The 21,336-nt window shown below is 46.7% G+C and overlaps 1 protein-coding gene across 7 annotated transcripts in view; it reads left to right on the top strand.

Annotated features, from left to right (window-relative positions):
- LOC111149365 (TBC1 domain family member 1) overlaps positions 1–21,336 on the top strand; it is a 230,476-nt gene that overhangs the window by 170,497 nt on the left and 38,643 nt on the right. For all 7 annotated transcript variants that reach the window (XM_022506376.1, XM_022506374.1, XM_022506377.1 and 4 more), the window contains 2 exons: positions 12,680–12,865; positions 19,509–19,670. In XM_022506376.1, coding sequence (XP_022362084.1) covers positions 12,680–12,865; positions 19,509–19,670 — 348 coding nt within the window. The remainder of the gene's footprint in view (positions 1–12,679; positions 12,866–19,508; positions 19,671–21,336) is intronic.

Genomic DNA, 21,336 nt, shown 5'->3' with positions numbered 1-21,336 from the left:
AGTAGTAGTAGTAGTAGTAGTAGTAGTAGTAGTAGTAGTAGTAGTAGTAGCAGCTGGGGCTTTTCGTGCGAGCCCTGGTTTAAGTACCCAGATGGTGCCCTGAAACAGGGGCAGTTGGAAGTACCATTCGATCTCTGCTGCCTGCTGGGGGCCGGCCAGGTTGTCCTGCACTGAAATGGAAGCCAGCCGGTCCTGACATGACGTGACGTTACAGGACAGTCCACATGTAAGCCCTATCCCAGGATCTGGCTTATAAAAGATGCACAAGATAAAATGGGTAGGGGGTCCCGTGGCAGCACAAGCCAGCTGCCACGTTGACGTCGATAACAAGTACCGTGGATTCGGAAGGAAGGGTGGCTCTCGGCCGGAATACCATGGCACCGTCACTCGAGCAGCTCCTCCTTTCTGGCCTCCAGGTCTCTCTCCTGCAAAAAAGGTTCTGAATTGTGCCAGTGCATCAAGACTCAAAACACCATCCTGTTGCTTCTGGTCATAATAAAACCTTGTTTCCTGTACCCTCAAAACTTTTTTTGTAGCTACTGACAACCCTTTTAAAAGAAAGTTTTTAGAGTCCCTAAAACCCGTGAAATCCCATGGCTCTGCTGAAACGGAGAGAAGCGGAAGTTTTGAACCATATTTGCTCCTGCTGTGGATTGAGTGTGTCCCCAAAAATTCACATGTTGAAGTCCCAGTACTTACTGTGTTGGGGCTGGGGCCTTCTGGAGGCAGCTGGGTTTACCTGAGCCCATGTGTGCGGGTCAGGCCTCCATGATGGGATCAGTGCCTTCTAAGAGGAGACCAGAGTGCGTGTGCTCGCTCTCTCTCTCTCTCTCTCTCTGCCACATGGGAGCACAAGGAAGAGGCAAGCCAGGAAAAGGGCCTTCCCCAAGAACCTGAGCATGCTGGCACTCTGAATTTGCACTTTCAGCTTCTGGAACGGTGAGAATCAGTGTTGTCGCAGCCCCTCGGCCTCGCTGCTGAGCTCAGGCAGCTGTGTCCCCCAAACACTCCCCAGGCCCCTGCGTGGACTTTGCTGTCAGCTTCATGGGGTAGAGTTTGAAAGCTCTCATTCCATGATGCAGCCACTTACTTGCAGCCACTGAGTTACAGTGTAACTCAGACCCCGCAGTGCCCTTTGCTGTAGTCAGGGGGATTTGAGGGTAGAATGTTGCCAACCTCTCCAGGCTTCTAGTAGGAGCAGATGCCAAAAGCACCCCCCTCCCCGCGCCCCATCTTCCTTGCAGGGTGTGGGGCAGGGGCTCTTCTCCTTGAAGGGGGCTCTCATTGGGGGGGTGTCAAAAGCTGTGCTGTAAACAGATGAGCTGCTTTTCTGCAGAGGGTCCAGTATCACAGATTGAGAAATTGTAACCTTAGCTTTAGTAGTAGGTTTTTCCCTTTCTGTTGGGTGACTAATCGGTCTGTGTTGACTAATCGGTCTGTGTTGCTGACTATTTATGTTCAGATCTGGAAGTTTTCTGGAAGGAAATTTGTTATCGGTGTAATAGCATGGGTAGTTGATCTGGGTCAACAGGGAGGGATGACTCTCTGAATGCATTTCTTGAGAAAATTGTATTAATTTTATTTCCAATAGTTGCCTTTGACAAAGATGAAAACGAGATTTGGCTGGTATTTGACCATCAAGATATGTTATATTTTAAATTTTTATTTAATGACCAGGTTATCTGTAATGGATGGAGTCCTTAATTAATTTGAAATAATTTATTTAAAAGGTAACTCCATTTCCTAGTGTTGGATAATGTGAAACCACCAATTAAGGTAAATCTACAACCTAAGAAAGCTGAGAAAATGCTGACTTGCCAAAGGCCAGGGATTCTTGCGCTTCAGTGTGCATAGAATTCCAGATGTTAAAACCCCGGTCCCTGAGCCTCCCCCGCCCCAGTCTGCGAGCCAGTCAGTCTAAGTGGTGGCAAGACCGACAGCTCCACCAAGCATGCAGAGGATGCAGAGGCTGCTGGCCTGGAGCTGCTCCCGTGGGCCCAACTCCCGGCCCGGGTTCAGAGGACGGGGGTCAGGAAGGCTTGACCAGCAGCTGTTGTCCTGGAGAGTTACCGGCGTAAATGATGAACGCAGGGCGGTCTGACACCTTTAGAATCTCCATATGGACGAGATCAAAGGGTTGAGTGTGGGCAGCAGGGGAGCTTCTGAAACAGACCCTGATGGCTTGTGGTTTCTTCCCGTCTCCTTGCGCTGTGTTGGGACGGTCGTCTTGCTTCCTAGCACAGGAGTTCAACCCGACTCCTGTCCTACCATCTGCCTGTCCTGCCCCACCCCAACCTGCACACAACCTGTGTCCTTCCATCGCGGGCAGTCGGCCCACCTGGTCACGCTTCGGGACTCAGCCCCTGACCGTTGTCTGCAGTGCTGTCCTGGTCCCTGTCTCCAGCATGCCGGCCACCCTCTGTGGGCCCTCCTGCTGCCGCCGCACACACCCACCTGTCATGGTGGTGTCCTCTGCTCTCTCCTTGGGCACAGAGCGGGGGGGGGGGGCTGTTTTCATTTCATTGTTCTTGAGGTAAATTAATGATGGGTCGTGGGGGTGATCAACACATGCTTCGTACTGTTTTTCTTATAAAGCTCTGTGTATACATAGGTATCAGGCTTCTGTATATTCACATATGGTTGTATAAAGTTTATATCAAGTTTTATAATAGCTTTTGCACAATTTAGGAATAAAACTGTGGAAAAGAGCTGAGCCTGTTCCTTGGGCTGGAACTGAGTGCCACCCAAGGGTCTTGCTTCTGTCTTCCATGCTTATGTGTCCTTGTTGCCTCTGTCTAGATTGTCCCTCTTTTTCTTCTTTCCCTTCTGCTTCCTTTTCCCCCAAATGCTCCAGGCCGCTTGATCTTCTGCTTCTCGGAGCTCCTCTGGACTTGACTGTTGGTGCTCAGGGCAGTGGTTTTCGGCTCCAGGGATGCCATCCTCAGAATCCTGGTGGCTCAGTTGACGTTTGCCAGGGCGCTGGGGCGGCGTAAAGGGGGTGCTGCAGGATCTGACGGGGCAGGGAATGGCGAGAGGAGTTTCTCCAGAGGCTGTGGCAGCCAGACATAGGCTAGAAGGGCATCCCCGCTATTGTGAGGGTTGCCGTCCCTGTCCCGTGAGTCCGTGTCTATTGGGACCCAGGTCCCGGACGTGCTAAGGCAGTGACCAGGGACCTCCTGTTGTTGGCAGGAGCCCCTGGGAAAAATAAGCTCCTGTCTTCCCTGGTGTTCTTCGGTAAACCAGGTTTCTTCTTTCTCCCCAGCCCCAGTTTGACCGTGATTGTGGAGGTCTTCTCCTCCTTCTTGTGGAGAAGAAGAATTCTGCCAGGTTTAGAATAAAATAGACACTGATGATAATAGGAATTTCGTACTTACCCCTGGCCACGTACGATTGTACGCGTTCGTAAGGATTTTTTGTTTGGTCTCGCAACATAGCTCTGGGAGGCAGAGGCAGTTATTGTCTGGGATTTACGGATGAGGGAACTGAGGCACAGAGAGTCAGGCGGCTTCTGTCCTGGATAGGGAGTGGCAGCCCGGACTCCCTCCCATCAACTTGAGCACCCGGCGCCTGAGTGCGAGTTCCGTATCTCGGGCTGTGCCGTTAGGGGATAGAAACAGTCCTTGCTTATCGGGTGGCTGTGAGCATGGAATCAGCGGGGTCTCGGAAACCACATGGCCTGGCACGTACATAGTCAGGGGGTCCAAAAAATGTGAGTTTGGACCTCCTTGAGCCTCAGTTTGCCCCTCTGAGGAAGGAGGGGGGTTGAGCTACGTCATCTTCTGGTGCCCTTTTAGCCCTGGGTCCCTGTGTTCCTGCGAATGCCGACCGTTTCCCCCCCAAGTCCCAAAGAAGGAAGGAGCGTGAGCAAGGAGTGTCTGGGGCAGTGGGCACTCAGCGGCTGCTGGCGGGACATCCCCGGACACCTCCTCCCTCCCTCCCTCCCTCCCTCTCTCTCTCTCTCTCTCACACACACACACACACACACACACACACATCCTGCTGGCACTGACTAGGGGTCTTTGGAGTGCTCGTGGTGCTTTTCCACCATGAGGTGTCCCACAAGATCCCGAGGACCACGGTTTGAGGTCCAGTGTTGTGTACGTGGTAACAGGAGAGAGCAAACTGTGACTGAGCTCAGCGCTTTATAATCTGACAGACTGAATATATGTTCCTCTTCATGGTTGTATTGACTTTAATCAAGAAACAAGAGCTCTGACCTTCAGCCCTGTTGAAAAGTACAGTATCATTTCCCTTGCAGATGCGAAAACAAATGCTACTCATTTCAAAGGGTGATTTTATCTCCTGCATTAAATATAAAAATTCATCTACAGCATTTTCTTGGTTCTTTTCAAGCTTTACGTAGGCCTTAACGTCCATAGCCGCCAGCTCCCCACCACCAGGAAACTAAGCTCTGGGTGCTGCTCACCTCTGCTCTCAGAGCTCAGCCCAGAGGGGGCAGCTGGGGGCACGGCGGGCTGACCAGAGTCCCCAGGAGCATCCCCTGTCCACCTTGCCTTCAGTCCTGGTCCCTCTGCCCGGCTGTCCAGGCTGGACTTCCCAGCTCATGCCACCTCCACTGCTGCTCCTTGGAGCCGTCCTCAGAACCCCCGAGCAGGGGGGCTCGGGCTTTTGGCTCCATAGAGTCTTGGAGACTCCCCCCACCCCTAAACAGCTAACTTGGAAGGGTATAGGGATGGAGACCTGTAAGACCCTTGCTCTTGTTTCTAGTTTCTACATATATGGGCTGCTAGTTTTTAATAAAATGTGAGTGCCCAGCTCCCCAGCATTTATCCTCTCCTCACCTTGTACGCCATCTCAGGCAGAGTTAGGCTCGCTCTTCTGTCTTCACAGGTCCCCTCCCCCCCCCCCCCCCCCCCCGCCCCCGGCCCAGGGCTTTCTCACGTGGTTTTGTACTAGCCCTTCATTTGTCTGATCTGCTAAGCTGTGCATTCCCTGACAGCCACTGTCTCTTCCCAGGGCTGAAGAACACACAAATGGAACACATTTTCCTTAAAAACTGTAAAAAGCTCAAATCTTTCATGATTCCCATTTCCTTACCCACTAATACATAAATTAATCATTCAATGTTTTCCATAATCTGGGCTTAACCATTCTTGTCTTATTTTCACATACACACATACACCTGCTCATTAGCTGAAACGGGTCACTGGATGAGTAGCTAATAGTCACCTGGCCACCTTGTTTGTGTAGTCCCATTTACTTGAAATGGCTCCCGTCATTTCCACCTGTGTGACTTTTCCTTGTCCTTCGAGAACCACCACCACTTCCAGAAACCTGGTCCTGAGGACGGTGATAAGAAGGATGGTAGTTGCAGTTTGACTGGACGCTTGCTTTGTGCCCGGCTTGTGTTTTTCACACATTTACTACTTAACCACACACACGATTCCACAGAGGAATCTGCAGATGAGGCAATGAGTGTAAAGTGTCAGACCACATGGTTGCGTTTGAGCTGGGATTTGACCCCAGATGTATGACCCCAGGGCTCACGCTCTTGACCTGACAGGAGAGATTCATTTTCTTTGCTAATTTTCTAGAACATTTTCTTTGTACTTCCTAGCAACCACACATTTCTCCTAATCACCCTTTTGAAACTTGAGGGATTGTGTCCTAGTCATATTTGGATTTCTAGCAGGCATGTGGTAAAAACTGGAAAATATTTCTTTTTACAAAATACTATTTTTTATTTATTTATTTATTTATTTATTAAAGATTTTATTTATTTGACAGACAGAGATCACAAGTAGGCAGAGAGGGAGGCAGAGAGAGAGGAAGGGAGCAGGCTCCCCACTGAGCAGAGATCCCGATGCGGGGCTCGATCCCAGGACCCTGGAATCATGACCCGAGCCGAAGGCAGAGGCTCAACCCACTGAGCCACCCAGGCGCCTCACAAAATACTATTTGTAAAAGAAGAAATCCTCTCTCTCTGCCTCCCTCTCTGCCTACTTGTGATCTCTGTCTGTCAAATAAATAAATAAAATCTTTAAAAAAAAAAAGATAACCAAAGAAGAAATCCTGTCTCCCCGTGGCTGGACCATTCTATAATGCAACTGTAGAAAGTAACAAAGTTCTATTATTATTATTATTACTGTTGTTATTTTCCAAAGAAGACACAGCAGGGTGTAGGGCAGTCTTGGGTAAATGAATCCTTTTGTTCAGTGACTGTTCCGCGTGTGTCTGCTGTTTCCCCGGCATGGGGCTGACCAGGGGACACAGAAGTCCCTGCTCTCCCACACCAACCTCCTGTCGTAGGAAAGGTAAAGTTGTTCGTGCTTTGTAAACAGTCTGACAGCGTTCACGGAGGACTGCCTGTTCCTTTGCTGCGTCTGCACCGTTATTTTACTCTGGTTTTTAAAGAAATTGTCTTCAGCTTTTGGTAACAACAGATGCTGTAGATGTTAATCCCTGTTATTGTTAACTTTTCTCCAGAGGCTTATTGTTCAGTTTTAATTCTCATTTCCAAAATCTAGTCATGTTGCTAAAACAGAGGTTTCAGAATAAACTGGAATCTTAAGCATTTCTTTCTCTTTTGGCATAAGAGATCAGGATTTTTGAGATGGAGAGAGTTCTAAAATGCTGTGCTATGGGATAACAGAAAAGCCCAGAATGTTGGGAGAAGCGGGGCCTTCACGTTCCTCCTGGAGCTCCCCTTTGTTACAGGGCATTTAGTGTGTGGCTTACTGTCCTGTCCCTACAAGGAGGAGAACAGTTCAAACCTGCTAGCAGTGTCTTGTGACCGTACCAGCCAGCGGCCCCGTATTCCATACTGTGGGTCCGCGCGGGACAGCGGGTAGGCTGTGTGCGCCGTATTCCTTTGCCTCCGCCTGGTCACAGCGTCAGCCGTGCTCACACCTGTGATGCGGAGTCCTGCGCTTCCCGCACACCTGTGTGCAGAGACGGGGAGGGCAGGGTGAAGCAGCACAGTTTCAGGAGAACAGTTTAGCTGCTAAAGTGTTGACACACCAACCTAGGTCATACTTACCTCCCTGGTGGGAATGTCGCAGCAAGGATTTCAGGGGAGGCAGTTGCCTGGTTTAAAGCGGCTGGTCTTAAAGTTCTCAGAACCCTCTGAAGCCTCTTGTTTCTGAAAGGCTCTGTGATCTCAGCGTGCTCCATCCTGTCACAGGGCATGTCCGGATAGGACAGTCTAATCCCAGGCTAGCGTGTCATTGTGGCCCTTTGGTTTCGGGACCCAGCAGATGTAGAAGTCTGTCTGTCTGTCAGTGCCTGTGGGCTCCACAGTTGGGGCAGTCAGAGGTGAGTATCATTTCTCACACTTTGCACCGAGGGATGGGAACCCCCAAAGGAGGACGTGCTTACAGAGGCGTACAAAGAGGGACCGCCAAGCCGGCCAGGGGGTGGAGGGTCCCTAGCCTAGCCCCTACTGTGCTCTTTCCTCTCAGCCTCTGTCCAGCAGCCTCTCAGCAAGAGTGTAAGTCGGGGAAGGAAGCCAGATCCCCAGTGTTGTTCTGAAGAACGTTAGAAACATCAAAGGAGCCTCTCTTAGACCACCTAGCACGTCACATCCCAGGTACATATAAGGGACTCGGTAACTACGGGTGTAAATGGCTCCAGAGCGATCCAAAGTTAAAATAATGCACATATTTATTATTAGAATAAGGGTCTCAGCGGACCATTGACCAACATCTTCATATTATCCTCACCCGGCCACTCCCCTCATCTCCATGCGTGTTGAGTATACGTCTCACAAGACTATACCCCAAGCACTCTGTACCCCCAAGCATGTGCCCATGAAAGAGGACTGGTAGAAAGCTATGCCCTCAGCCCCAGCCTGGGTCATTTTGCATTGATCAGAAAACAGTCCACTCGGGTTCATTTAGTCAGGCCAGATCTAGAACAAACCGATATTTAACTATCAGCCTTTTTGTAAGTTACTAAACTACTTTGTACCCAGGCTATGCTTAATAGGAACAAAGGATGATATACTTAAAAGTTGTTAATTACAAACTGGAACATGGGTAATTGATAGCACCTAAAATGAACTTGGGTGAAGGGGATATATTTTTACCCCTTCCTAGGGTTTAGGAGAGGAATGGCGATGGAATTTTTTTATTCTGCCTGGGGTTCTTCTGGGTGATTGTGTCCTCTCCCTTCTCCCTTAGATGCTTAGCAATGTCAGCGCATTTTGGATGCTCACTACTGGGATGGGCGGATGCTACTGTCCTCTGGTGGATAGTGCCCAGGGATCCTGCAAAATGCTCTAAAATGTACAAAACAGTCCCCATGATGAAGAATAAGCCAGCCCAAAATGTCAGTAGTGCTGAGAAGTTGAGAAAACACTGCTGTCAACTCTTAGGGTTATTTGGTGACCTTTACAGTGGATTAGCTTTTATTTCGTATACTGAGAGGTGAAATTAATGCTAGTACTTGCATTCTTTCTTCATGTTCATTCTTTCTTCATGTGAGTGCCTCGAGTGAATGCCTCCACTCAGGCAGCCGCCCTGTGCTCCATGGCGGCAGGGAAAGGAAAGGAGCTGACACGCTATGGGGCACAGAGCACCACATGAGTGAATGAAGAGGGGAGCTGTGGGGTAGAGCCCCCGAATGTGCTCTGAGAACCAGCAGTGGCAGCCTCACCAGGGAGCTGGCTAGAAATGCAGACTCCCAGGCCCACCCCCAAAGACAACCTCAATCAAAATCTGGGTTGTAGCAAGATCCCTGCATGATGCTTGCGTGTCTACACGTGATGGCTCTGACCTTGACCAGGTTACAAAACCTCACTGCTCCTTAATTATTTGGGCTATAAAATGAGGATGGCAGGGTCACCTGTTTCATGAAGTGGTCGTGAGAGTCAGACAAGCTTATTGGTGTCAAGGACTCTGAGTGCTTCACAAACGGAGCTGCGATCAACAGTAAAAAGTGGGCAGAAGCCAAGAACATTAGGGAAATGACTTTAGGGAGACAGCGCATATCACCGTCGCCAAACTGCCTGTAGCCTTGCGGACCTTGTGCTTCCTTAGACTCTGGCTTTCGTCAGCAGGCCAACCAGCAGAAAGGAGTGGATCTGGGGACCAAGGAGCCTCAACTCCCAGACCTGTCCCATCAGCCTGGCCTGGGTCTCGCCTGCTCTGTTCATGATGTTGCAGGATTTGAAAGTAACGTCGTAGGAATTTTCCAGACGCAGCAGAGAAGGGCAGTGGTGAAGAGCAGGGGTGAGGCTGGGGGCAGGAGGCTAGGTGACAGGAGCCCTTGACTGATGAGCAGGGTTTGAGGGTGAGGGAAATGTCTACACTGTGCCTCCTGCTGTCACTGGGACGGGTCCCTGGCTGTCTTCCTGCGTGCCCGTGAAAGCGTGGCACTGCTCACGGCTGCCCCCATGGCACCTGCCCATGGTGATGCCGTCTCCCCACCATCACTTTTGGGAAATGAGACCCTTGCCATCCGGTGGGAGTGTGACTCCTTCCGATGAGGTGAAGCAGAGCTTGAATTGCCACCACAGTGTCCAGCAGAGTTTCAACAGCCAAGAGCGAAGCCTCCAGGCTGCAGAATAAGACTGAAGAAGAATACGGACTGAAACGCCTCCTGGAAAAAGGATCCACTTCGGCTCTATCGGGACCAACTCATGCTAAGTGCACAAGTTAGGGGGGATTCGTTTGTTTCTAAGTGTTTTGCAGAACATTTTGCAATCTTTGATTCAAATCGGGAACACATTTGCATTACCTTTCTTCAGTTGGTTCTAAAAATTACATTTATTGTCACGAATTTAGGAAGTACAAGGAAGAGCAGCCAGCACATGCAAACCTAGCACCCATCTGTGTCTCTCCTTCGGCACTGTCCGCTCAGCACCTGCTGGGTGGCAGGCACTGTGCTGGGTGCCAGGCAGACCCTCCCTGACAAGTGGCCTGTCTTGTCTTTTTAGAGCTTACCACGAGTGGCTAAATTTTGATGTGTTTCCTTCCATTATTTTTTTCTTTGCTATTAAGGACTATGGAATAGCAAACGATAAGCTAGTATTCACTGTGCTCTTCCTGTGTGTTTGACCCTGTTTCAGTTAGTTTCTAGGATATGTATTAACTCAATCCCTGTAACGCTTCTTTAAAAAAAAAAATGGTTTTATTTATTTTGGAGAGAGAGAGAGAGAGAGAATGCAAGCAGAGGCCAGAGAGAGGCAAACTCCACACGGAGCACAGATCTCTTGACCCCGAGATCATGACCTGAGCTGAAAATAAGAGTTGATGCTGAACCTCGTGAGCCAGCCAGGTGCCCCAATCCCTGTAACACTTCTGTGAGGGAGGTGCTGTTATTCCTGCTTGGCAGATTGGGAAACTGAGGCATAAAGGGGTTAAGCAACTTACTGAAGGTCACAAAGTCAAAAAATGCAGAGCCTTAATTAAAATCTAGACAGCCTGGCTCCAGAGTCTGACCTTTTGGTCACTGAACGGTCCCACTTCTCATAATAATTTTAAGATTGAGATCATCCAATGCAGACAGTTGCGATTCCTGCTTCTGTACTGACCATTACACATGAGGGTTCTCCTATAACATGCATAAACTACCTCCCAAAGAAGAATTCTTATTTGTTCATTCATTTAAAGGATCATAATGAAATAGATGTAGGTAGAAATGTGGTAAGCACTTAAATGGTTACAGAGATGACAAAGCATTCTTAATGCTTATCAGAGATAAGTTTTTTTCATCCAGTAACTTTAATAGAGTTAAGATGGACAAGTCACTTTAGGAAATGAAACATTTTGTGGCTTGTGTTGGTTTCAGAGATTTCATAACAGGAAATCAAACCCACCTTTAGATAATGAGCAGTCAATGCTGAAACTCTTTTGGAAAATAATCGTAGTGTGGGATTTTGTTGGAACTTTACCCTGGAAGAGAGTGTATGTTGTGATCTGGGTGGTTGTGAGATCCGGGTTGTCTCTGAAGGGCTTTCCACAGAATGTTTAGGACCGTGATTTTGTATAGGTTCAATTTAGAGGGAAGTTTTTAAGAATACATTGCCTCAGATGGGGCCCACTCATGTAGAACCTTTTTTTTTATTATGTTCAATTAGCCAACATATATAGTACATCTTTAGTTTTTGAGGTTATGTTCAATGATTCATTAGTCGTGTATAACACCCAGTGGTCACCACCACACATACCCTTCTTAATGCCCATCACCCGGTTACCCCATCCCTCACCCCCTTCCCCTCTATGACCTTCAGTTTGTTTCCTGGAGTCCAGAGTCTCTCATGGTTTGTCTCCCTCTCTGATTTCTTCCCATTCAGTTTTCCCTCCCTTCCCCTGTGGTCCTCTGTGCCATCCCTTATGTTCCACACCTGAGTGAAACCATGTGATAATTGACTTAATTCACTCAGCATAGTCCCCTCCAGTTCCATCCATGTCAGTGCAAATGGTGGGCATTCATCCTTCTTGATGGCTGAGTCGTGTTCCACATAAAAACTTCCGCTGTTTTAGCTAGTTTCAGAGTAAGCAGGTGGGATGTTCTTTCTGCTTGTCTGTAAGGTGCTTGTGAGTTGGAATAGCCCTGTGTCCCAGCCACATGGGGTCTGCACTTGAGAAAGTTACAAATTCGTGAAATGTAAAGAGATTTCAGCCAATAAATAGAAATTTGAAACTTGATGACATAAGAAACATTTGAATTATAGGCATATTGAGCCGAAAGCATGAACTTCCAAGTCAGGCAGACATATTTTGGGATCCCAGCACACGTGCTTATTCACGGTCTGACCCCGGGCAGCTTCCTTTGCTTCTCTGAGCCTCCGTTTTCTCTTCAGGCGAATCCCTGCCTTCTGGAGTTGTCATCAGGATTAAATGAGTCTGTCTATATAAAACACCTGGCACGGTGCCCAGCACTTGGTACAGGACCCATTAATGGTCACTGTTATTATTGGCTATTATTGGCTATTAAATACGTGTTAATCTTCTTCCAGAATACCTAGCCTTAGAACCTGGTGCTTAAGAATGCACATGGAAGCCAGCCAGCTTGGGTCCCCGATCCTGGTTCTGCACTTTGAGCTGTGTGACATTTGGCAGGTGTCAAATGTGCTTCGGTTTGCTTTTCTTTAAAACTGAATAGGAATGGTAGCTACATCTTAGGGTAGTTGAGTGTTAAATAAACTAGTATCCATAAAGCCTTCAGAACAATCTGGTGCAGAGTGAGCACTCTGTGAATGTTTGCTATCACCAATAATACATTAATTCAGAAAAAAATAGGAATTTTACACCTTTAAAAGTAGGTATCTTTGAACATTACCTCAGGTCCTCCAACTTTCACTTACTGTTTGCTGTCTAATTTTTTTTTTTTTTTTTTTTTTTAAAGATTTTATTTATTTATTTGACAGACAGAGATCACAAGCAGGCAGAGAGGCAGGCAGAGAGAAAGGAGGAAGCAGGCTCCTTGCCGAGCAGAGAGCCCGATGCGGGGCTCGATCCCAGGACTCTGGGATCGTGACCTGAGCCGAAGGCAGCGGCTTAACCCACTGAGCCACCCAGGCGCCCCATGTTTGCTGTCTAATTTGATGGTTGTGGCTCAGACCTAACTTATTTCAGTGAATATTAAAACCTAAATTTTGAATCTGGTGATATCACTTCATAATAACAGAAATTTTCTGATTTGATGCTGTGCTTAAATTTATATTGGAAAAAAAAAAAAATGACCGTTCTGAAATGTCCTTTTCCATCCCCAGATTATTCCGAACTGGGAGAGCTTCCACCACGATCTCCTTTAGAACCAGTTTGCGAAGATGGACCCTTCTGTCCCGTCCCAGAGGAAAAGAAAAGGACCTCTCGAGAGCTTCGAGAGTTATGGCAAAAGGCTATTTTACAGCAGATACTGCTCCTCAGAATGGAGAAGGAAAATCAGAAGCTGCAAGGTTGGTTTACCATTTTTTGGAATGATCAAGCCTGATCATTTATCTTGGCTCTGAGGTGAATCACATCTGACATAAGTATGCTGTCTTTAAAAAGAAAAACAGAATATTCTAGCATGCATACATCCATATGTATATATATGAAATATACTTTTTCAAAGTTGAGTTAATGCTCTTTACTTTCTGGAGAGTTCATGATAATCTCACCAACTATATTAAATTATTCCTATACGGTCATTTTTAGCATAACATCTAGAACTTCCAGGAGACAAACTTCAAATGTAAGCTTCAACCCTCTGAAGAGTGTTTTTTGTTTTGTTTTCTCTTTCTCTCTCTCCCTACTTTGCCCTCGGCCATGGTCTGTGCTTGGCTGGTAGGTACGAACTAATCCTATACAAGTCATTTAAGTACCTAACCTCGCTCTATGTGCATTTTTAGTGGGTTGCGGGAGATCCGAAGAGGACCAACCTTAGCATTAGCTGAGTTCCACCTGAACTGATAACCAAGGTTTTATATAGACAGACACGTTTAATGCTACTGACAGCTCCAGAAGGCAGTTATTAGCCTGAAGAGGAAACTGAGACTCAGACGAGCCAAGTTCTTGCCAGGGTTTATATCAGTATCAAAATAAGACATGAACTTTGCAAGTTTAGATTTTGTTCACTTCCTGTTTCTTTACTGTTGCTCGAACCAAAAAACATTATTTTCGTAGCAGCTTAGAAGCCAAGTGGGCACTCTAATGGAAAGAACATGGGTCTTGGAGTATAGAGCGCTGGCTGCATAGGAAATAATGGGCATTTAATCAGGAAGTCAGGTATTCTCATTCAGAAGGAGGCCATGCAGGCAACCGAGTCATGCTGCCCTGGCCCAGGCCAGTTGTGCAAGTAGAGTACATGTACTTGAACTTACTTCTTAACTGCAGATCTTTATCTTTTGTCTTGAGATCTGTATAGAGGAAGGTTATTAAGACACCAAATCTGACTAATAAGGTTCATAGTCCAAAAAATGTGTCATCTTTGACCAAAAACAAGAAGTCAGATGCAAAGTAATAAGACCTTTTTGGTTTCTTTTGTTTGTTTTTTAAAAATTTTATTTATTTGATAGAGAGCAGGAGAGCACAAGCAAGGGGAGTGGGAGAGGGAGAAGCAGACTCCCCGCTGGGCAGAGAGCCCGATGTGGGACTTGATTCCAGGACTCTGGGATCATGACCTGAGCCAAAGGCAGACATTTAACCAACTGAGCCACCTGGGTGCCCTTAATAAGACCTTCTGATAAGAAAGTAGCTTGGTGGCTGGAATGGGCTTCTGATGGACACGGATAGTGTGGGCTCTTCACGCCCAGGGTTTGAGGCAGACAGGTCGTCCCCAGACGATGCAGTGGAAGGGGTGCCGCAGCGAGGGGATTTTACGCACTGAATGCGGTTTTCTCCCAGCTCTGTTTTCCTGCCATTTTCTGGTGTGTTCTTGAAGCCCATTCTAAAGGCGGATGTCTAAATCAATCTTTAAAAAATACATAAAAGCCAATATCAAGAAGAGATTTGACTGTGATGACATCATAGAGTGTGCCATGAGCTAAGTGACCTCCCTGGAGCACGGCCCTCATATTCGTGTGTCTGTTGGTCGGGATTTTTGTTGAAAAGCAGAGAGGCAGTTAGGTTCATCACGTAGGTGGTAAATCCTAATACTTACCCTGACTAGTCTTCTTGAAAATGACAGCTGTGGAAAATCAGGCCATAGCTGTAAGATGGGAATGGTGCTGGCTGGCTTCCTGGGATGTTGGGAGACGTCGTGACTGCCACTGACGTGACAAGATCAGTGTGCCACGGAAGCAGAGCTTTTGTAAAGCTGTGTGTAGGAAGGCTAGACAGACAAGAAGGAACAGCAAAGCTTCGTCAGGTTACCTGGAACACCTTGCCAGGTGTGGCATGGCGTGCACGAGCCTGTGCCAACACCGTCCCGCGGCATCCTCATTTCATCTGGCAGTGGCCAGTCCTGGCTGGTCTTTCGTTCTTGCTGTTTGAATTAATTTCTCTTCCCAGCTCTGTAAAGTTCAACATATGTTTACCTTTGTGGTGAAAGCATAATAAGCTTCTTTAATGTAATTTAGAAAGCATGGTTTCAGGGCGGTACAGTACCTGTATTGCCGAGAGCTTAGTCATCAATAAAAGCCTGACCACGACTTGCCTAAAAAATATTTGGTAAGCTTTGTTGGGGTGGGATGGGGGCAGAACTTTCACATTAAATACAGAAACAAGGGGCACCTGGGTGGCTCAGTCAGTTGAGCATCTGACTCTTGGTTTTGGCTCAGATCATTGATCTTGGGGTTGTGGGATCGAGCCGGAGTCTGGCTCCACACGTGGCGTGGAGTCGGCTTGGAACTCTCTCTGCCCCCCTTCCCCATGCTCACCCGCGTGTGTGCGCTCTCCCTCTCTCTCTCTCACACATAGATAAATTCTTAAATAAATAAATCTTTAAATAAATACAGAAGCAAGAGTTGACCAGAACCAACCAGGAGTGTACTGTGTATTAGAAACAGTCATTCTATTGCATTAGTTTTTTAAGCTGTTTTTTTTTTATTTTTTTAAGGATTTATTTATTTATATTTTTAAAGATTTTATTTTATTTATTTGAGAGAGAGAGAGCATGAGCTGGGGGGTGGGGCGTGCAGCTGAGGGAGAGGGGGAAACAGGCTCCCCGCTGAGCAGGGAGCCCGATGTGGGGCTCCATCCTAGGACCCTGGGATCGTGACCTGAGCTGAAGGCAGACACTTAACTGACTGAGCCACCCAGGCACCCGATTTCTTTCTTTCTTTTAGAGAGAGGGTGCGCCCACACAAGTAGGAGGGGCAGGGAGAGGGAGAGAGAATCTCAAGGATGCTCTGCCCTGAGCACGGAGGGGCTCAGTCTCACCACCCTGAGATCTCAAACTGTGCGGAAGCCAGGAGTCACCCTTTTAACTGGCCGCACCACCCAGGTGCCGCTCCTAGTTGCTTTTTAGAGGAAAGTTAAATGGTAGCTGAGAGTGGTTGAAGTTGATCAGATGTTAAAGCTGAATTGCTTGCTGTTTGGGAGAGAAATGAGAAGAACAGTACGCTGGGGTTCTTCTATGGCTAAGCCTATTTCCTGGCTTTGGAATATGTGGATTAAGTATTTGTTATTATTCCAGAACCATTGCAGCTGAGAAAGAACCAAATCACATGATCTAAAGCCACTTCACTCCACTGTAGGCATTTGGAAGCTGAATTCTGATTTCCCCTGAGTTAAACAGCTGACTTCTGGGGCGCCTGGGTGGCTCAGTGGGTTAAAGCCTCTGCTTTCGGCTCAGGTCATGATCCCAGGATCCTGGGATCGAGCGCCGCATCAGGCTCTCTGCTCAGCAGGGAGCCTGCTTCCTTCTCTCTCTCTGCCTGCTTCTCTGTGATCTCCATCTGTCAAATAAATAAATAAAATCTTTAAAAAAAAAAAAAAAAAAAAAAAAAAAAAAAAAAAAAAAACAGCTGACTTCTCGTGGTGCTGGCACTAAAAGGCATTGCCTGCCTCCCGGGCCAGCAGTCTCAGCTGTGCCCTTCTGCAACACCATTCTCCCCCTATTATACATGAAGACACGGGCAGCCTCATGTAGGACAGGGTGTGGTTCAATACAGCCGTGGTCTGGGGACAGCACACGATTGCTCCTGGAACTGACTTCATGAATTCAGAATTTCATGCTTCATATTAAAGTTCATATTAAAGACACTGTATCTGCATAATGGTATGATAACACATTGAATTTTGAATTTAAATGAATTGTAACTGAAGGTATGTTTTAAAGGTTTTGTTTTTTGTTTTTTTTCCCCTGGTTGAGCAAGTGCAATATGTTGGCTATAAAAAAAAATAAAGATTGAATCTGATTTTTCCAAAATCACTACTGGTTTGGAGGTCATTTAACCACTGATGCGTCCAGCCTCTTAGCCTTTCCTTACTAAGTCTTTAAGAGATGGTTGCAGTTGGAAGAACATTTTATCTGTGAAGGTAGTGTTAATGGTGCAGGATTGGGGGCGGGCAGCTACAGTCCACCCTATGTAATGGGCGTAAATCAGACCTGAAGATTATTAGTCCGAAGTCCATGTTCACTCCTACATCCATGGCAAATGGCGATATATGTCTTGAGGACTCTTTTGCAAAGTTCCGTTTGATCTCATGTAGACCTGGTTGCTCTTGCCCCAGAAATGCAAAATCATGGGTTTGTAGACCCTTATTTAATATTTTAAACAGCTTGGTCTTATATCTAAAGGCCTTGGCTGGGAGCCTTGACGTTTGTTACAAGCATTCACCAACTGGCTTCCTTGATAAGACATTTTGGAGGCTTCAGATCTTCGGCAGCTGCATTGGGATACTCAAACAGCAGGCGGTGCTCGGGCCAACCGTGAAATACGTGGATTAAGCCTTTTCAACCGAATCTTCCAGCTGGATAGTATGGCTCTGTTGACCTTAGAGCAGGTTCCGCACATTGCTTGCTGGGCTCTTCCATGCAGCCCGACAGGCTCACAGCCTGAGAAATGTCCATTGGCACTGAGAGTCCAGTGCTACCTGCAGTCACTGTCCCCAGCAAAGCTGGTCCTGAACCCAATTTGTCCCAAGGGTTGTTTAGTGGGACCTTAAAAAAAAAAAAGTATTATTCAAAGTAAGGAAAAGATTAAAGTAGTAGATGAAAACTCGCAGGTGAGGCAGTCCCGGGCCTAGAATCACTTGATGCCCCACGAGCTGGTGAATAACTTTGAGCAAGCCCTGTGCTCGCTTCGAACTTCAGTGTCTGTGTCCGTGAAATGAGAGGCTGGGCGAGGGAGCTCTGCAGTACTTTTCAGCACATCTTTTGATGCATTTGTACTTGAAGGCGGTAATTGGGTCAGTTAAGTACATAATCTGCACATCCGAGGAGTAAGGTCTTACCGTTAGGGGAGTATTAACCAGATTAATGGAGCCAGCCTTTGCTCAATTTCTAATGTGGAAAAAGAAAATATTTTATTTCATGTTCTAGCACTAAATTTGCAAAGCAATGTTTTATGCTTTTCCTTATTTGCCTTTATATTTTTGATAATTTGTGAGCACTTCCTGATTAGTAGACATTTTGTGGGTGTTGAGTCTATCTCATCTCCTTTAATCCTCATCAGAGCAACTCAGTACGGTAGCATAATTCCCATCTTAAAAATAATAGGCACTGGGGTTCAGAAGTGTAGTGGGTAAGCCGGGGGTCTTCAGGTAGGTCCTGCCTCCAGCACCTGCTACTTCTATGGCCCTGGGCAGAGTCGGAGCCTCCTCTCCTGAATAACGTGGGGCTGGGGTGGGGAGAGAAAATGTGCTTTCAGGGGGATGGAGGGGGGACAGACGCATGAGATGTTTGCATTGACTTGTCAGTGTCTCTAGGACTAAGAATGACTTTATGCCAGGAAACTGAACAGCTTAGACGGAATGCACGAACTTCGTGAAATGTGCAATTTGCCAAAACTGAAATGAGGAGAAAAAGATCTGAATGGCCCTGTATCTGTTAAAGAGATCACATTCGTGTTGAAAATCTTTCACTCGGAAAACTCTAGGCCTAGAAACCTCCACTGGATTCTGTCAAACATTTAAGGCCTCTGATAGATACATGCCTCGTCCTAGAAAAACTATATAATAACAGCAAACCATGCTGGGCAGTGGAGAAGGGCAAGGGCAGGACCGCAGGCCCCTCCCCCTCCTGCTGAGGACCGTGGAGGCGCTACTCAGCCTCTGTGCCTCGGTTTTCTCACCCAGAACCCTGCCTCAGAGTCATTAGGATAAAATGTTGCTAAATATAGAGTACTGAGGACTTAGTCTTTGCTTATTATATTGTAAAAGGCAGTAGTTGATCAGTTCTGCAGAAGCCTAGGTATTGGCTTATACTTAGCTATGCCTCCTATCTATTGTCCTAATAAACTCGTAGTCAGGATCCGAGACATGAGGTGGAGTGGATTTGGGGGCTGACATTACCCCTGTGTCAAAATAGGATAGAGTGGTTTTGGATGGCAGTGAAGTTGTCCGATCTAATCCTAAGAATTGTCAAGTTAAACTTTTCCTATATTGATTCCCCCTCCCCTCCCCGCTCCCCGTTTTGGTAATTTAGGTACAACCCTTAATGCGGTTTAGGCTGAATAAGGTTGGTGGGAAATAATAATCGTGTATTTGGGGTGATGTCCTATGAAAAGGGCAGATTTCTTCTGTTGAGCTGCAGGAAGCAGAAACATGACTAAGTAGAATCTACCTAAGGAGGTTTGGCTCTAAACAAGGAGGAACTTTCCTTGGGGTGGGGGGTGTCTCTCCTGGCTCAGATGAATAAATTTTGTTGGTCTCTAACCATGCCAGACACAAGGGATTTTCACACAGAGCTCCTGTCCTTGAGGTATTTGTAGTTTAATAGGGCAGCTGTGGAGATTGCTAGAACTGGACAGATGGAGGCATATTTCGGGAGTAGAGCCAATGAAAGGGCAAGAGAGATCAAGGGTACCTCTTACATGCATTTAGTGTTTTCCAAGTTAAAGGAAAATGGGGAGTAAGCTAGCTCACTGTAACCGCTCAGCATCTCAGCGGTGACATGTGAGTAGGCAGCTGTGGCATTCTCTCTAAGGTGTGTTCTTAAATGATCTCTTCTAGCCTCTGAAAATGACCTGCTGAACAAGCGCCTAAAGCTGGATTATGAGGAAATCACTCCTTGTCTTAAAGAAGTAACCACAGTGTGGGAAAAGATGCTTAGCACTCCAGGAAGATCAAAAATTAAGTTTGACATGGAGAAAATGCATTCAGCTGTTGGGCAAGGTAAGCTTTGTGGGAAATCTGTCCAGCTGTCCTTACCTCGAACTGATGATTGGGGAGAAGTATGGATTAAAAAAAAAAAAATGTTCAAGTCTAATTTTGGTGGCCATTTCTGTCCTAGTTACCATGTCTTTCCCTAATCTGTTTCCAGATATCTTAACTGATGTAAGTTTTATCACCTTTAGGATTCCTCTTAATGAATTGAAATGCCCAGAAGCCCAGATAACAGGAAGAAAATAGGAAAACAGGGCTTGGTTGCCTACAACCTGGTAATGATGACATACTCTGAATTAAATGGTAAAGTGAAAACCGATTGCACAGGCTTCTCTCTGAACACTCTCAAGACAGAGAACACAGCGTTTTGTGCGGACTTCAGACAGGTAGTCCCAGGTCTAGATCCCAGCCCTACTGATCTGCCGTGTGATCTTAGGCAAATGGTTTGACTTCCCTGTGCCCCACTTTCCCCATGTGTGAATGTGGGTGTTGACAGTGATCGCTTTGAGCAGTAGATAAGCTGATCCCTGGAAGCCCACTGCACATGCCTGCTGTCCTGGGAGGCCCAGGTGGGTGGGCAGTATTTGCTGTTATTCAGTGCGGTCTGCTGACTGTGCGCCAGTCCACACGCGACGCCTAAGCATAGAACTTGAGACAAAGCATTTAGGAACTTTTCCAGCAATTTGATGAGGGTAATCCTTAAAAGAAAAAAAAAAGTGGACTTCTGTTGTGTCAGTCTTTTTTTTCTTGTTTCATTTTTTCTATAAATTCACTTTTAGTGTATTTTATAAAAGTATCAGTGGTGGATTGGAACACTTCAAAAGAAAACAAAAACTGGTCCTTCATCACAGTGAGTTTGAGTAGCTCAGTTTTACATCTTAACCTTGAAGATTAGTGTTCAACTGTTTCTTTTAAGTAAATATATATTAGCATCTGCTGGCAAGATCAGAGACTTTTGGAGTCTGATCTAGTGATCACTGAGTTCTGGTCAATGCAGTCATGAATAACCAAGAATTCAGACCAAGCTTTACAAATATGTATGAAGCTTACAGTTTTCTTCTGACTTTATTAGCAGCTCAGTGGAAGAAGTTACACAAGTGTAATTCATCTCTAAGACAGTGGGGCAAAGCAGTTTTCTATAGCCTCCTACAGGCATTATTTGACCTTTATCTGAATTTCACAGCACCTGTTTTAGTAATAAGAGGTTATTACTAGTTATGACTTTCCCCTTCCTATGGATAAGGAAGCAGTTGTAATGCGCCTAGGGCCACAGAGCTGCACACACAACCGTCTACTGGAGTTCTCACTGCCACACTACCTGTGGTTAAACTTGCCTCGACAGTCCTCTTCTCAGAGATCAGAAATGTGGTGGGTGGTGAATAGTCAGGCTCCAAGCTGGCCAGTGGCTCCCCATGTGACATTCAGCAGGTGTCCTCGCCTTTTTGGGCACAGGCCTCCTGGCTGCTAGAATGAGAGGCATAGACCATACTGAGGGTCTCACAACTCTCTTCCAGTTCTCACATTCTTTGTGCCCTTAGTGGTTGCTGGAGGCTTAGCACTGCACCAAATGGCCCCAGATTGCTGTCTGGAAAAAGGAAACAGCAGAGAAGGAAATGAGTCTATTCTTTCCCTTTCCACCGTTGACGGCATGATGGTCCCTAGGTGGCTTTGCTTC

The sequence above is a fragment of the Enhydra lutris genome, unplaced genomic scaffold (assembly GCF_002288905.1).
Source record: "Enhydra lutris kenyoni isolate GAN:26980312 unplaced genomic scaffold, ASM228890v2 scaffoldscaffold21, whole genome shotgun sequence".
Classification (NCBI taxonomy): domain Eukaryota; kingdom Metazoa; phylum Chordata; class Mammalia; order Carnivora; family Mustelidae; genus Enhydra; species Enhydra lutris.
The sequence above is the reverse complement of the archived record's forward strand: the minus strand, read 5'-3'. Positions and strand labels throughout refer to the sequence as shown.